Raw genomic sequence first — 16,485 nt, forward strand, 5'->3', positions numbered from 1 at the left:
GACCCCCCTCCCCACCCGTTTTTTTTGTGTTGTATTTTTACTGAAAATTTTCGAATATTTTTTATGTAGTGTTAAAAATTTCGAATAGTTTTTATGTAGTGTAAAATGTTGGATTTTGAGTACCCTGCCTTAATTTTACTACAAACTAAGTTCAAGATCCGCTAATGACAAGAACACACATAACAGATTTGAGTCACTTAATTTACATACACACAACGCGTAGGTTAGATATGTAATTACACAATCAAAGTAATTTGTTAATTTGTATTAATTTTAGGTTATGAAAGAGAGAAAAATAAGAACCTTTGCATTTTTTAAAGGATTTAAGATTGGAAAATAATTACTTATCTTTGTACTCCGTGTAAAAGTATATAGTGCTATTTCTCCTATATATTTCAACTTAATTAATATATGTATTGTCTTTTATATATTTTTGAAAAAAAACCCATAAAATGTGAAATTATATGTATGCAACCATCAACAAAAACGAGCTTTTAAATCATAGGTTGTTTTAACCAATGGGATGGTAGTCCATTGATAATGGTAAAGTCTTTAAACACCTTAAAAGGGAGAGATCTTAAGTTCAACTCCAATAGACAACAAGAAATTAAAAAAAATCCGTTAAAAAAATCTTAAGTTGTTTTAAAAGAAATTAAAAAAATAATAATAATAATAAAGGAAAGCTCAATCTAACAAGAATTTGATGTGTTAATTACACTATTTTTATCTTCATTAACTTTAGTGGGAAAGCAGTATTTGACCAGCCTGTAACTAGTTTGTGAGTACTAGGTTCTTTGATGCATGCGTACGGACACGTTCAGCTTTGTACAGACATTATATTGGGTTAGTCACATATTCTACAAAATCAGAAAATAATAACAAAAAATAACTAGGAAACATCAGAAAGCACATGAAAATCTGTCTTTTCTGGTTGAACAATAACATAATGCAAGTTTTACAGCTAACGCCGAATTAATTACCAGCCTCAATAAAAACATTATACTTTTTAATTTCATGAGTTTACCAAACTCAATAAAAAACATTATACTTTTTAATGTCATGAGTTTACAAAAAGTAAAATACTGTTCACTTTCGTAAAAAGAAATATTATTTTCTGGTTTGTTTATAATTAGGGTTGAAAATTATTCAAGATCAGATTAGATAAAATCTTGTTGCAACGGTATAGACAACAAAAAAAGACTTGTTGAAATGACATGTGGTTGGATTTTGGTAATATTTGGTGATTTTGTTATAGGTTCATGTCTAAAAAATTTCCTAAAATCATCCAAACCTCTAATAAGAGTATTGTAAAGATGAAAACACAACCAAAGATAAAAGGCTTTTCTAGTACAATTATACTAGTTGTAGTATTGGATCTTGTTAGTGATGCTTTTCATGTCAATACTGATGGTACCTTCATATGAAATCAGGTACATATGGTTAGAAAACACCCCCAAAAAACAAGACTGATGGAACAGAAAGTTGGACTGAAAATAGATATGGAGGAGTCACATAAGATTTGAACTATAATTGACAAATTGAAGCATGCAAAAGAAAGATTTTTTTTTAAATCAGATCAATGAAGCTTTGTTGGTACTTTAAGACACACACAATCTTATGAAAAATATGGAAAATACCTTAAAGTAGTGATTTTGAGGTGGGGTTTCAGACTTTCAGTCAAGATTGTTTTTAAATAGTAAATAAACAAGATTGAAAAGTTTTATAAAACAGAAGATGACCTGGAGTGAGTGGAGTACTCAAACAGTTTGCCTTTAGTAGAGAAAACAATAAGAGCAACATCAGCATCACATAGCACAGAGATCTCATGAGCTTTCTTCAACAAGCCTGTTCTTCTCTTAGAAAATGTCACCTGTCTGCTAATCTTGTTCTCAATCCTCTTCAACTGCACCCTCCCTCTCCCCATTTTCTTGTTGAAAACCCTAAAAAGACAAAAATAAAAAAGATACCAACTTGATCTAACCCTAAAAGCATACACAATATTTTCATGTTAACTTACCTTAATTTCTTGTTTTGAGGTCTCTTGATCTTGATCTGGTAAGTACTTGTTTTTATTCTTGGGTTTCTACAAGAAACCCTAAAGAGAATCAACAAGACTGTGGTATGTTTGTATGTTTACAATAATTGAAGAAGCAGCAGAAGAATGTTTTAGTTTCTATTTTGGTGTATATCCATAATTTGATGAAGAAATCTGTTATTTGTGTTTGGAGGAAAATTGCATAATTTGGGTGAGAGAGAGAGAGAGATAAAGTAGACTGAGTGGTTGGTATACTATGTTCAAAAAGGTTTGATGATCTTAAAACCAGAGTGGTTTTGGTAGGATGAAGAAAGCATAATTCAGAGAGAGAGATAGGAGTGTGTGTGGTTGGTATGCAATCTTAAAAAAGAGATTTGATTATCTTAAAAACCAGAGTGGTTTTCGGAGGATGTGTTGTCGAGTTGTGATTGATCCTTTACTTTCTTGCCATTATTGTCTGCCTTTGGGGCGCATGTATTTAGGTTCTCGCCTTGAGGCCGTTGATTTTTTAAGGATGTGTTTCAAAAGGTTAATCATATTATCAAACTTGTCATAGTCACAAGTTAGTATACTCGTTAGTCACTTGAATATTTTTTTAATTCTAAGTTAAATTCTTACTAGCATCGCTTTAAAGAATACTGGTGGTGGCAATGTGTCACACCCTAAAAACGTCGCAGTAGAAATACAAACGTGTCGGTGACGGAGGTTGGTACCCATAAATATACGATGCATTGTTTATTTTGGACATACACTTATTTAAAACATGACTTTAGAGTTTAAAGTTCGAATACAGTCCGAACTACAACATAGTTGTCTTGACCCTTATGGATCCAAATACACACGGTCCCAATTTAGTTTTAAAAGTTGTCCAAACCATTTTTAAACACGACAAGCATTACTACCACAAGATATGCCAAAATCCCGAAGCCGAACTCATGTACCTGAAGAACACGTAAAAATCAAGTGTCAACACAATGGCGGGTGAGTTCACATATCAAATTCGTAACAATTTGTGGAAGGAAAATCTTTTCTTACTATAAAATTAAGAAACTAAGCTTTATATTTCCTTTAGAAAAATCCGAGGGTATATCATCGTGAGTTGTTTATTTAAAAAGCCTCAGATGAGATTTTCTACCCATGGTTTCAATATTAAATTTTCGTCATTTCTTCAGTTTCGTAAGTTAGCTAGACGTAAGAAAGTTAGCTCAGTTTCAATATTAAATTTTCGTCATTACGATTGATGTTCTAATCAATACTAGACTATTAAAGAATACCAATTTGCCACTATGTGGACCGGAGCTACCGTCACAACGGGGTAGTCAACCCGATAGATCTATCAACAATTCCATGCGTGCTATATTTAAGTGATTAAACATTGTGGCAGGTATATTTCCATGTGCCTCCCCAATTTGTTGATATATATAACCAACTAAATAACAATTTAATATCTTATGCTGTACAAATTTCTGCTGTCCTTACATTAAGTAAGCCTATTCTGTTACTTACACTCTTGAGACCCGATAAATTTGTCCTAACCAAAATTCAAATTATTCCACGATCGTTTTACCCAAAACACCATAATCTTTTCCCGTTTCTCCCCAAAACATATTCTATATATAGTATTAATCCATAACATATGAAGAAACAGTAAACATATAGATGGCTTATACACATAAGGTCTATTAGATTTCTTATCTTGCTTTTTTTAACCCTATTGTCAACAATGGGAGCTTGAGTGTAATGAGGATTTTTTACCCTCAAGTTTGTCAAACAATTGGAGCTTAGTGTAATGAGTAATGGTAAACTTTAGGTGATGTCTACACATGGTCCATTAAGTTTTTTATGAAACTTTTAAAACTAAACATATATATTTTTTATTACATACATGGTAAATAATAGTATTTATTTTCTCATGAATGATTTACACCTTTTCTCAGTTGATACAAAATTTGTTAGTCATATATATTAGTAAAATTACTGGTCCATAAGAACGGTTTAATCATCAACACAAGCATGCCTCAATCGAGAATATTTGTTTTCATGGTTTTCTCGACGTATCACAATAGAGTATTTTTTCGTAAAGTAAGCTATAGCCAGAGCTATATCAAGTACCGAAATCGTACTGATAGTATAACGAACCGAACCGATACCGATTGAAAACTCGCAGCGGGGCGCAGGGACTTCTGCTGGTTTATATCAATCAAATCCCGTTTCTCCCCGAAACATATTTTTATCAATCAAAACCCATTTTCCTCGAAAACAGTTTAAATCATACACCTTTCCAAATCCATGTTTGCCATAAAACACATTATAATATCCAAAAACCGTATTTTCCATGAAGATACATTTTATATAATTCAAAAGCATAATTTATACAAATATGTATACTTATCTTTCATAACGACGGGTTCTTCCCCCAAAACAGTATATAAAACAGTAAAAATAGGGGTTTCCGTGACACTCACTAAAATATTTAATTACCATTTTTAAAGGTGTGTTCTTCCCCCAAAACAGTGTATAAAACAGTAAAAGTGGGGCTTAGTGATACTCACATTTGGGTGCGTTTTATATATTCGCAATCCCTCAAATTGGTCTACACGTCCTAAATTAAGTAGGAATGATTTAATAACCAATTATTCTATTAATGCCTAAGTTTCTCCATTACTTGGAATTTTCACATAACTTTGAGATTTTCTCGAAACGTCTTTATTTTGATTATATTGGCGTATTTATATATATGTGTGTTCATATATATATATATATATATATATATATATATATATATATATATATATATATATATATATATATATATATAGGGAGAGGATCATGAGAAAACTAGATATAAATGAGAAAACTAGAAAACTAACTAAAATCCACTAAAAAGGAGGGGGAGGGAGACTTTTAATGAATGAGGGAGGACTTTTAATGAAGGAGGGGTAAAATTGGAACAAAAAATATATAAATTTTCAAACATTTCCCATTTCTCCATACGTTATCATTTTAAAACAAAAATGGCACCATAAGATCACAAATTTTCTTATCTTTCATTCAAGTATATTCGAGCATATTTTTTATGACATAAAAAAAGATTTATGGTGTCGTCTTGTTTTCTACACTATTATTATAGTAGTGCACATGTGCAATGTAACATGTACTACAATTGCATTACATGCTTAAAATTAGCTTTTTGAGTCTAGTTTAGCTTTTAGGGTTAGTTTTTTTGGAGGTTTAGGATTAGGATTAGGTTTTTGGGTGGGGGGGGGGGTTTAGGTTTTTTTTTTGGGGGGGGGGGTGGGGGGTTTAGGTTTTTTTCGGGTTTATGTTTAGGGTTTAGTTTTAGGTTTTTGGGGGGTGGGGGGTTTAGGTTTTTGGGGGTGGGGGGTGGGGGGTTTAGGTTTTTGGGGGGTGTGGGAGGGGGGTTTAGGTTTTTTTTTTTTTTGGGGGGGGGGGGTGGGGGGGGGTTAGGTTTTTGGGGGGTGTTGGTGGGGGGTGGGTTAAGTGGTTTAGGCTTTCCGTATTAGTGCACATGTGCAGTACAACAAATTTTTTTTTTTTTTTTGAAAATTTTTTTCCATACATATAAAGTAGCGATTTTTTATTAAAAAATTGTAAAAAAAAAAATTGGTATTTTTTTAGGTTTTTTTTAGGTTTTTTTAGTTAGTTTTTTGGTTTTCTCATTTAAACTAGTTTTCTCATGATCCATCCCCTATATATATATATATATATATATATATATATATATATATATATATATATATATATATATATATATATATATATATATATAGGGAGCCGCTAGAATGAGAACCACCTCGAGTTGTAAGAACCGCGAGAACTACACCCCACGGAGCGCCGTTCGCCATGATTTTTTTTTACAAGTAGATGTGTATATTATAAACACAGCCGTAAAAAATCATGGCGAACGGCGCTCCGTGGGGTGTAGTTTTTTACCCCACAAGTTTGGTGAAAAAAAAGAAAAAAGAAAAAAAAATTAAAAAACACCAAACTTGTGGTGTAAAAAACTACACCCCACGGAGCGCCGTTCGCTATGATTTTTTACGGCTGTGTTTATAATACACACATCAACTTGTAAAAAAAAAATCATGGCGAACGGCGCTCCGTGGGGTGTAGTTCTCGCGGTTCTTACAACTCGGGGTGGTTCTCATTCTAGCAGCCCCCTATATATATATATATATATATATATATATATATATATATATATATATATATATCTATAAGAAATTCCACAAGTCAATATGGAATAAAGCATAAGCATAAGTGTCTAGATTTCTTTATTAGGAATCTCTTTTCCGATATCAAACATTATTTCATTTGATCATCTGTCTCGTAGCTCGTATGATAAAATAAACAATGGAAACCCTTTAAAACGCCATCAAAAGAATTTCTAACGCGTTACCATAAACTGTTAATGCAAATAAGAAATATGTAAAGTTGTGCTAGTACACAAGAAAACACATAAAACTTAAATTATACACAGACGTTGAAATATATCACACACGATTTTAACGCAAGACCTCTGGAAATTATAATTGGGTATGACAACAACAATGCTCTTCCCAGCAGTGGGAGAACTACTGATAAAAAAGCAGCACTCTGACACGTACAAAAAAAAAACATGAATATCGCTGAGGTACGTTGGAACAAAATTTCACAAACCATCGGTGCACAGCCTAATTAGAGTCATAATTATTATCACTGCAAAAGGAGTCACATACCTTTGCAAAATCCCTACTTTATTTTTATTCGACATTCCCTTTGCAAATTCCCTATTTTATTTTTATTCGACATTCCCTGGTAATTTCACTTAACAACGGTTATCACACAAAAGTTCAGATAGAAGTTCTTATATTTCTTTCATTAAAATTTTGACTTCTGCATATAAAGAGTTGACTTTCGTGTTTCTATTTCCTCTAATAGTCATCATACCATGAGGATTTCTTTCATAGTAGCAAATATTGATCTATTTCATTTCTTGGTAAATCCACACATGCACTATTCATTATGCATGTGATTCATTTGATTTATGAAGACCACTGGAGGACTTCATTCCGATTTGTTATTTTATCCAAACTCAAATATCATTCCGCTTTTTGTACTGTGAACCGCATTATTGCAAAACAATAACTCCTTGATATCGAGTCAATGAATTTCTTGAAAAATTTAATTTTCTTTGACATACATAGTTTCTATTGTGACCATGTCCGAACTTTCTTATTAAAACTTGTTTTGTTTAAATCAAGTTCAAAATAGTCCCAACAAGCATATTCATTTCAAGATTCCATATGATAAATGGAAGCTATCATATTCAAAATAGTCCCAACAAGCACTTCGTTTATTTTGAACCATAATAGGCTTGTTTAGTCTTCGACTTCATTAAATCATTTCTTTGATCACGATCACCTTGTACTGACGTTTTCACAAAAATTTAAAACTTGCACTAATCTCGTTTATATATATCATATACGGATTTAATTATTTATATAAGTCATCTTAACACAAATTATATGCTAAGATAATGATACCTAAATTTTTGTCATATTTCAGTGTATCTCTTAATGATTCTTACAACATCAATCTAGCCTTTTTAGATAATTATTACTAATATCAGTTTTATTATTAGTAATAAAATATTAATAGTAATAGTGTTAGTATTATTTTAAAATACTAGGGTTATTGTCAGGGGCAGGTATTAAATAGCCTAGCCTTAGTTAGGCATGGACTGGCCACCTATGCTTAAACAAGGCAGCACTAACCAATATCCGCCATGATAATGACTAGTTAATTAAGTCATCATACTTATTTAGTAAATCTTAATTATATATAAAAAATATTTTACTTTGTACTGTAAAGAGAAGACATATTTTCATAAAATAATATAAGAATTAGAGGGACAAATAAAACTATATAAATAATAGTCTATCACATGTTTTGTGGTAACTATGTACAGTAACGCTCTGACAAGAAAATGACTATATAAGAATAATATGGTAGTTATCAACTATGTTGGGTTAGGGGAACATGGTAATATATAAGAATAGTCCCCGTTTTCACTTATTTACAACCTTTGTAAATACATTCACAACGTTATATGATTTCAAAATGAAAATAAGTAATCACATTGAATCAACCCATTAAGTATTATATATATTTACAAAATATTTCACAAATACTTTTGTACAATAAATATTTTTACACCTTTATTTACCACTTTCATTTAACGTTATAAATAAAAGTGAATTCTTTTACAAAATAATAATACTAAAATATTTTGTAATGTAATAACTTCATTGCAGTGTTTTGTAATGTGTATTACACAGTATAGTAAAATACTATAATATTTATTTAAAAGTAGTAACCATTTACATATAGTAAAAATGTGTAATAAATAATATATATTACATTTGCTTTACAAATATAATATAAATTGGTCATGCCAAAACAACTTGTTCTCATTATATTTCGATCTATAAGACATAGTATGAAAAAAATATGGTCACTAATAGTGTACTATCACATTGTTTCATAATTAAAACAACTTGGAACTTTAAAATGATACACTAACTCTATTTTCTTTCCGTATATCCTTACAATTCACTCATGTTAGCACATTGATTTTCTCATATCATAATTTAATATTTGACAAATCATTTTTCATGCCTTTATTTCAAATGGAACCTGTCAATTCTAAAAGTCTTACTCAGTTGCCAATCAAAGTAAGCTTTCTTTTGACAAAGAATTTTTATTGATTCTAATAGTCCTTCACATTCATTCTAAATATCTATTAATCATATATCTTTTGGATTGAACCTAGTCACCTTAGAAATTATATCATTTCATCTCATTCGTTTGTCATCAATTTCTTGAACTAATTCAGTTGAATCTTTGAATCCTACTTATGGTACAACTTGTATTCACAAAATTAGATATTTTGATTCTGTGACATCTATCTTAATATTGTTTTATTGACATAAGTCTAAAAGAAATATCATAAACCAAATCTCGAGGACGGGATTTTTATTAAGGTGGGGAGAATGTAACAACCCTCATCAAAACTATTATTTATTGTATTATTTCATCCAATAGGAAACCCTAATTGAGACACCCAAGTGATTCTGCACAAACCCTACAAATTTCAGAACAATCAGAATCAGGATCAGGGCCCCTAAAACTCAGGGGGGGTATTCCCTACTCAACGATTATCCTTATAAAACGTTGTCAAAATTGAAATTTACGAAAATGTCGACTCAGCAAGCCTACACCCACACGTGGCCACCCTATAGTGAAAATGCAACCCTTACGGACCGTAAGGAAAAAAATGCTTACGGTTCGTAAGCATTTCAAAATTCGTATATAAATAGCAGACTTTGGGACTGGAATTTGGGCGATTGAACGACGTAAAAACTCATAATACACACTGAGTTACGTTCTGTTTACTATCAAAATCACTAATTAGTAAAGCGGGGTGCTGCTACGATACAGGGTATTAACTCGATCGCTGCTACGATTCAATGTCCGATCGATTGAAACTATCCAATGGATGTTTTAGTACTATCCTTTGTCATTTGTTGTGATTCCGACAGGATGTTTGAGTACCACCCGAATTCGGGGAAATACTTTGTCATTCGTTGTGAGGGTTTTAATCTCGTGAGTTATCGTAATTGTTGTATTAAGTTACCTACCTAGTTCGTATGCACTAGGTTACAAGGTTAAATCAATAGGCTAAGCTCTGCCTGTATAAATCTGCAATATATCAAGGATTATCTGTAGACTAAACTTTGGCCATATGAATCTGCATGCTTATAATGTGAGTCATTCTCTTTTTATTAACTGTTTTACAAAACTCCAAGTTATTTTCAAAGTTATAATTACAGGGATTAAGTCTATGTAATCACCTAATTACAGCCGGTATGTGGGGTTTTGTATACATTACTTGATAATCTTCACCATTGGGGCAGCCAATGGGTGATATGACCATAATCACAGACACCATTGGACAATTAGAGGGCCAATGGGTCGAGTGACAAAGTACCGTGGGTAGTTGGTTTGATATCAGAAACATTGTAATCGCTCTTAATACTGTAAATTATAACAAATGTGTCGTTTTCAGTAAACTGAATGATTCACTCAGTATTTTCTGCTGACAAAACCTTTTTAAAACGCGTTTCAGGTAATTACAGTAGATTGGAGTAAAAGATGGATACGGCACTGAAAGGCATCAAGAAGTAGCTTATTTTATTAATTAAAATCAAATGAAGAAATATTGTTTTATGTAATAAAATTTATCTTTATTAAAACTACCTTTGTAAAACATGGATTTATTCCATCTATTTAATAAATAAAAATCCGGTGTTTCTAAACTCTGATATTTTTCCTAACTCACGGTCCTTATTAAATTTCCGCTGCAATATTTTTCAAAATAATCACCGGTACCACTGGGCTGTTCACGACTCCCGATTCCGTCCAGGGTGGGTCGGGGGTCGTGACACAAACTGATAGAATTCTCAGGCAATGAAGGAGCCGCTTCAGCATTGCGTTGGATAGAAAAGACAGAAGCAGTTTTAAAAATAAGTAAGTGTGCAGATGAGGATAAGATCATGTATGCTTCTAATCTCTTTAAGAATGCAGCCTTAGAGTGGTAGAATACCATTCTTCAGTCCAGCGGAAGTGACAGGGTTTATAACATGGAATGGAACAACTTTAAGGAAATAGCTAAAAGGAAATTATGTCCTCCTCATGAAAAGTAACAGATTGCCAATAAATTCCTAAATCATAAAATGATTGGGGTAGATTGCAGGGAATATACTACCACATTCTTTGAATATGCAAGGATAGTCCCAACACTAGCCTCACCAGAACCAGTATTAATCTCCCGTTACATCTGGGGATTAATCAGTGAAATCCGAAATATAGTCAAGGCAGCCAGACCACAAACAATAGAAGAAGCAGTGGAACTTACCAACACCTTGACCGATGAATTAGTATGTACACAAGAGGAAAACCAGAAAAAGAATCTAGCTTAAAAGATTACCCAAGAACTACGTTATGGTAATTACTATCGCGGGAAAGGAACAGGTTCTTCCTCTTCATCCTACTGCAAGTTCTGTAAAAGGAAGCACTCAGGAAAGTGTGTTGTGTCCTACAACTTTTGCAAATTACCAGGACATAAGGAAGAAGACTGTAGGAAGAAAACTAGTCCAAGAATATGCTACAATTTTGGAGAAGCTGGTCATACCAAACCGAACTGTTCGAAACTAGCTCTAGCGGCAAACAACAAAGCAAAGGCTACAGAATGACCCAAGAAGAACGCCAGAGCATTCGTTCTGACCGCCGAAGAAGCTAAGATGATCCCAGATGTGATTGCCGGTACGTTTTTAGTTAATGATGTTTATGCTAAAGTATTATTTGACTCTAGTGCAAACCAAAGTTTCATAAATACTTCTTTCTGCAGACTTCTCAATCAATCATTAACTAAACTTCATCAAGACTGTCCGGTGGATACGGCAAATGGAAATTCTACCAGCATAAGCGAAATCCTTCAAGAAGGAAAGATAGAAATTTTAAATCATAGATTTAATGTTAATCTACTACCAATGGATCTAGTCGGATTCGATGTCGTATTACGAATGAATTGGTTGGTAGCCAATCAGGTGCAAATTTTATGTGATAAAAAATTTGTACAAGTAAGTACGCCAACTGGCAAAAGAATCACAATTAAAGGTAACAAGCCAACGAGAACAACAAAATTCATCTTTGTGTTGCAAGCTGCAAGTTATGCACGGAAAGGAGGAATGGTGTATATGATTTCAGTAATCATTAACACTAAAGGAAAATGATTAAAAGATATTCCCATAGTATCTAAATTCTCAGATGTTTTTCCCGAATAATTACCTGGATTACCGCCAGATTATGAGGTTGAATTTAGAATTCACCTGATACCCGTAATGGCACTGATTGCCAAAGCACCCTATCGCCTAGCGCCAACGGAGATGCAGGAATTAAAGAAACAGTTAGACGAATTGCTAGATAAAGGTTTTATACAACCTAGCTCATTGCCATGGGGAGCACCGGTGTTATTTATCAAGAAGACAGATGGATCGATGCATATGTGCATTGGTTACCGAGAATTGAATAAGGTTACGATTAAAAATCGGTACCCACTACCGAGAATCAATGATCTATTCGATCAACTTCAAGGAGCCCGATTCTTTTCTAAGATCGATTTACGCTCAGGATATCATCAATTGAGAGTACAGGAAGAGCACATTCCTAAAAATGCTTTCAGAACAAGATACAATCAATTATGAATTTACAGTCATGCCATTTGGTTTAACCAATGCCCCAGCCGCATTTATGGACATGATGAACAGGATATGTAAACCATGCCTGGATAAATTTATAATTGTCTTTATAGATGATATTCTAATTTACTCTAAGAATAAGGAAGAGCATGCGGAACATTTGCATATACTCCTAACATTGTTGAGAAAAGAAAGGTTTTATGCTAAATTCTCAAAATGTGAATTTTGGTTGCAAGAAGTACAATTCCTTGGACACTTGGTTAATCATGAAGAAATTAATGTGGATCCCACAAAGATCAAAGCGATTACCAAATGAAAAGTCCCTGAGTCACCTACGGAAGTAAGAAGTTTTCTTGGATTGGCAGGTTATTATAGACGTTTTATTCAAGATTTTTCTAGAATAGCCATTCCATTAACCAAACTAACTTGCAAGTCAGTTAAGTTTGAATGGGGAGCAAAACAAGAGGAAGCATTCAAGATTTTGAAGCAAAGATTAACCAACGCACCAATACTCACTTTGCCAGAAGGAACTGAAGACTTTATAGTCTATTGCGACGCCTCCAAGTTAGGATTTGGATGTGTGTTGATGCAACGTAAAAAGGTAATTGCTTATGCCTCTAGACAGCTTAAGAAACATGAAAAGAATTATACAACCCATGATCAAGAGTTAGGAGCAATAATTTTTGCCCTTAAGATTTGGAGACACTATCTTTACGGTAGTAAGTTCATTATCTTCACGGATCATAAAAGTTTAAGATATGTTTTTGGACAAAAGGAATTAAACATGAGGCAGAGACGTTGGATGGAAATTCTTAGTGACTATGATTGTGATATCCAGTATCATGCAGGAAAAGCTAACGTAGTAGCTGATGCTTTAAGTCGAAAGTACCATGAGAAGCCAAAAAGGGTACGTGCTCTCAAATTGAACCTACAGGTAGATTTAAATGAACAAGTGGAAAAGATACAAGAAACAACAATCAAGAATGATGCTAAAGGTTTGAAAGGAATGATTAAGGAACTAGAGAAACAGATGGAATTTGGAGATTCCATAAGAAAAAGGATCTGGATACCTATCCAAGGAAGCCTACGAAGCCGAATTCTGGAAGAAGCTCATAAATCCAAGTATACGATGCATCCTGGAAGTGACAAGATGTATCAAGACTTAAGGAAAAACTTCTGGTGGATAGGAATGAAGAAGGATATAGCAAATTATGTTGCTAAATGTTTACCTTGCTCACAAGTGAAAGCTGAACATCAGAAACCTTCAGGATTACTACAGCAATTAGAAATGCCAATTTGGAAATGGGAATTGATAACGATGGACTTTGTAACCAAATTACCCAAGACACGAAAAGGTAATGATACAATCTGGGTGATTGTAGACAGATTAACCAAATCTGCCCATTTCTTACCAGTGAAAGAAACTTTCAGTATGGAACAGTTAGCTAAGTTGTATGTGAATGGTGTAGTTTAATTACATGGGATTCCTTTATCTATTGTGTGTGACAGAGATAGTCGTTTCACTTCTCATTTTTGGACAAGTTTCCAAAAAGCAATGGGAACTAGATTAAATTTTAGTACAGCCTATCATCCTCAAACGGACAGACAAAGTGAAAGGATAATTCAAACAATGGAAGATATGCTTAGAGCTCGTGTGATTGATTTTGGAGGAAATTGGGATGGCCATTTACCTTTAATAGAGTTTTCTTACATCAACAGTTATTATACCAGTATCAATGCGGCACCATTTGAAGCACTCTATGGAAGGAAATTCCATACACCAGTATGTTGGGCAGAAATTGGAGAAAAGCAACTGTCAGGTCCTGAGATTGTACAAGAAACAACTAACAAAATTATTCAAATCAAGGAAAGACTGAAAGCAGCACGAGATCGTAAAAAGAGTTATGCAGATAACAGACGCAAACCACTAGAATTTCAAGTTGGAGACAAGGTATTGTTAAAAGTTTCTCCATCAAGGAGTTGTCAGATTCAGTAAAAGAGGAAAGCTAAGCCCAATGTATGTTGGACCTTTTGAAATTATCAAAAGAATAGGACCAGTAGCTTATTAGCTACAGCTACCAGAAAAGATGGCAGGGATACATGGTGTATTTCATGTATGTAACCTCAAGAAATGCTTAACAGATGAATCATTGGTAATGCCTCTTCAAGATATAGAGGTAAATTAGAAACTTAAATTCGTAGAGAAGCCCATTCAGATTGAAGATAGAAAGATCAAGAATCTCAAGCACAGGAGATTAGTTCTGGTCAAAGTAAAGTGGGATTCAAAGAGAGGATCAGAATACACATGGGAGTTGGAATCTGAAATACAAAGGAAATATCCACACTTATTCCAGTGAATCTCGAGGACGAGATTTAAAACAAGGTGGGGAGGATATAACAACCCTCGAAATCATCCTAAACCACTCCATGATCATAAAATCAGACCCGTATAACGTTAACTTTTAACAAAAAATGAAAAATCAAGAAATATACACCTGTCGCGGGCCGCAACGGGTTTATTGGAGGTCGGTCGCGGGGCGTGACGGCCTATTGTTTGTCGGGCACCCTTTGCGCCACGTGTCAGACACGTGGCTGGACTAGGTTAGTGATCAGGCAACCCTAGCCGTAGCTAGGGTGCCCTCGCGGGGTGTGACAGGAACAAGGGGAGGGGGTCGTGGGGCGCGAGAGACCCCCGAAACTTGTATAAATTGAGCAGACTTTCAGCCTCTCACCCTCACTCAAATCTTTCTTTCTCTTTATGCTTTCACATGAAATTATCAGTTAAAGTACCCCCTAAATCACGAAGCTCTGCCCCGTTGTAAGTATTTTAACCTCCGATCACTAATTCGTTACCCTACCCGATTGATCTAGAACGCAGCAACGCATGTCAAGGATCTGCCTGACTAAGTACGTTGGGGTTCTGTCTCATGATGTATGGCTAAAGTGATTTGGGTTATTATACTAACGCCTGTGCATTGTCTAATTTTTAATAGCATTGTCTAAGTTACAATGTGAGTCATTCTCTTTTTCTATCAAATTGTTTTACAAAACCCTAAATGTTTTCAGTTATACTTACAGTGATTAAGTCTTTGTATTCTACAAAATACTGCCGGTATTATGGGGTTTTGTATACACTACTTGATAATCTTCACAATTGGACACGGGTAGCCAATGTGTGATATGGCCATAGTCACAGATCCATCGAGTGACAAGTACTTGGAGTTTTTGGTTAGCTATAAACATTGTAATCGCTCTTAATACTGTGAAGTTATAACAATGTATTTTTACAAAATGGAATGTACTCCCAAGTATTTCTTGGTGATAAAATGTTTTCAAAACGCATTTTAGGTAACTTAATGAGAAGCATTAAGAAGCCAGCTATGGAGCACTGAAGGCTTATAGAAAGTGGCTTTAATTTACCTGAATAAAAGAAGAAGTTATATTTTCAGCAAACTAGGGTTTATCCCTAAAAATATGATAAATGAAATATGGGTTTTATCCCATTTATTTGTTATATAAATTAGGTGTTTTGCAACTCTGAAATTATTTCTTAACTACGATCCTGATGTCTCATTTCCGCTGCCAAATTTATAAACACTGATACCACTTGACTGGTTCGCGGCTCCCGCTCCTAGGATGGGGTCGGGGGTTGCGACATCACCTATATATATACACTTTAATCTTTATACATTTTCACATAATCATTTCAAACCACAAGAACTTTCATAAAAACCTTCTTGATTAAACATGTATCAATCTTTCAAGAATCATCAATATCAAATATCAACTTTTAAACAAAGCACAATCTCTAAAATATATATATATATATATATATATATATATATATATATATATATATATATATATATATATATATATATATATATATATATATATATATATACATGTTTCCATTTTCATTTTTATTAAAACCATTTTCTTGTTTTAGATTTCAAGTATGTGAAAAATCCAAGCTTTTGAAAAACTTTCCCTCGTCATCATCAAGAAATATAAATATAAATTTTAAAATAAATTTATACCTTAAAATAATATAAATGGGTTTTTGATGATATTTTTGATGATAGGGAGCTTGTTCTTCTTTAAAATCACTTGAAAACTCCTTCAAAT

General features: G+C 33.5%; 1 protein-coding gene across 1 annotated transcript in view; it reads right to left on the bottom strand.

Moving 5' to 3' along the window:
• Positions 1 to 2,386, bottom strand: part of LOC110918519 (truncated transcription factor CAULIFLOWER A) — a 31,195-nt gene extending 28,809 nt beyond the window's left edge. The window contains exons 1-2 of the mRNA XM_022162817.2: positions 2,018 to 2,386; positions 1,740 to 1,940 (exon numbers count right to left, since the gene is read on the bottom strand). Of these exons, the coding sequence (XP_022018509.1) occupies positions 1,740 to 1,924 (185 nt within the window). The 5' untranslated portion in view covers positions 1,925 to 1,940; positions 2,018 to 2,386. The remainder of the gene's footprint in view (positions 1 to 1,739; positions 1,941 to 2,017) is intronic.
• Between the last annotated feature and the right edge of the window lie 14,099 nt (positions 2,387 to 16,485).

This window comes from Helianthus annuus, chromosome 17 (assembly GCF_002127325.2).
Source record: "Helianthus annuus cultivar XRQ/B chromosome 17, HanXRQr2.0-SUNRISE, whole genome shotgun sequence".
Classification (NCBI taxonomy): domain Eukaryota; kingdom Viridiplantae; phylum Streptophyta; class Magnoliopsida; order Asterales; family Asteraceae; genus Helianthus; species Helianthus annuus.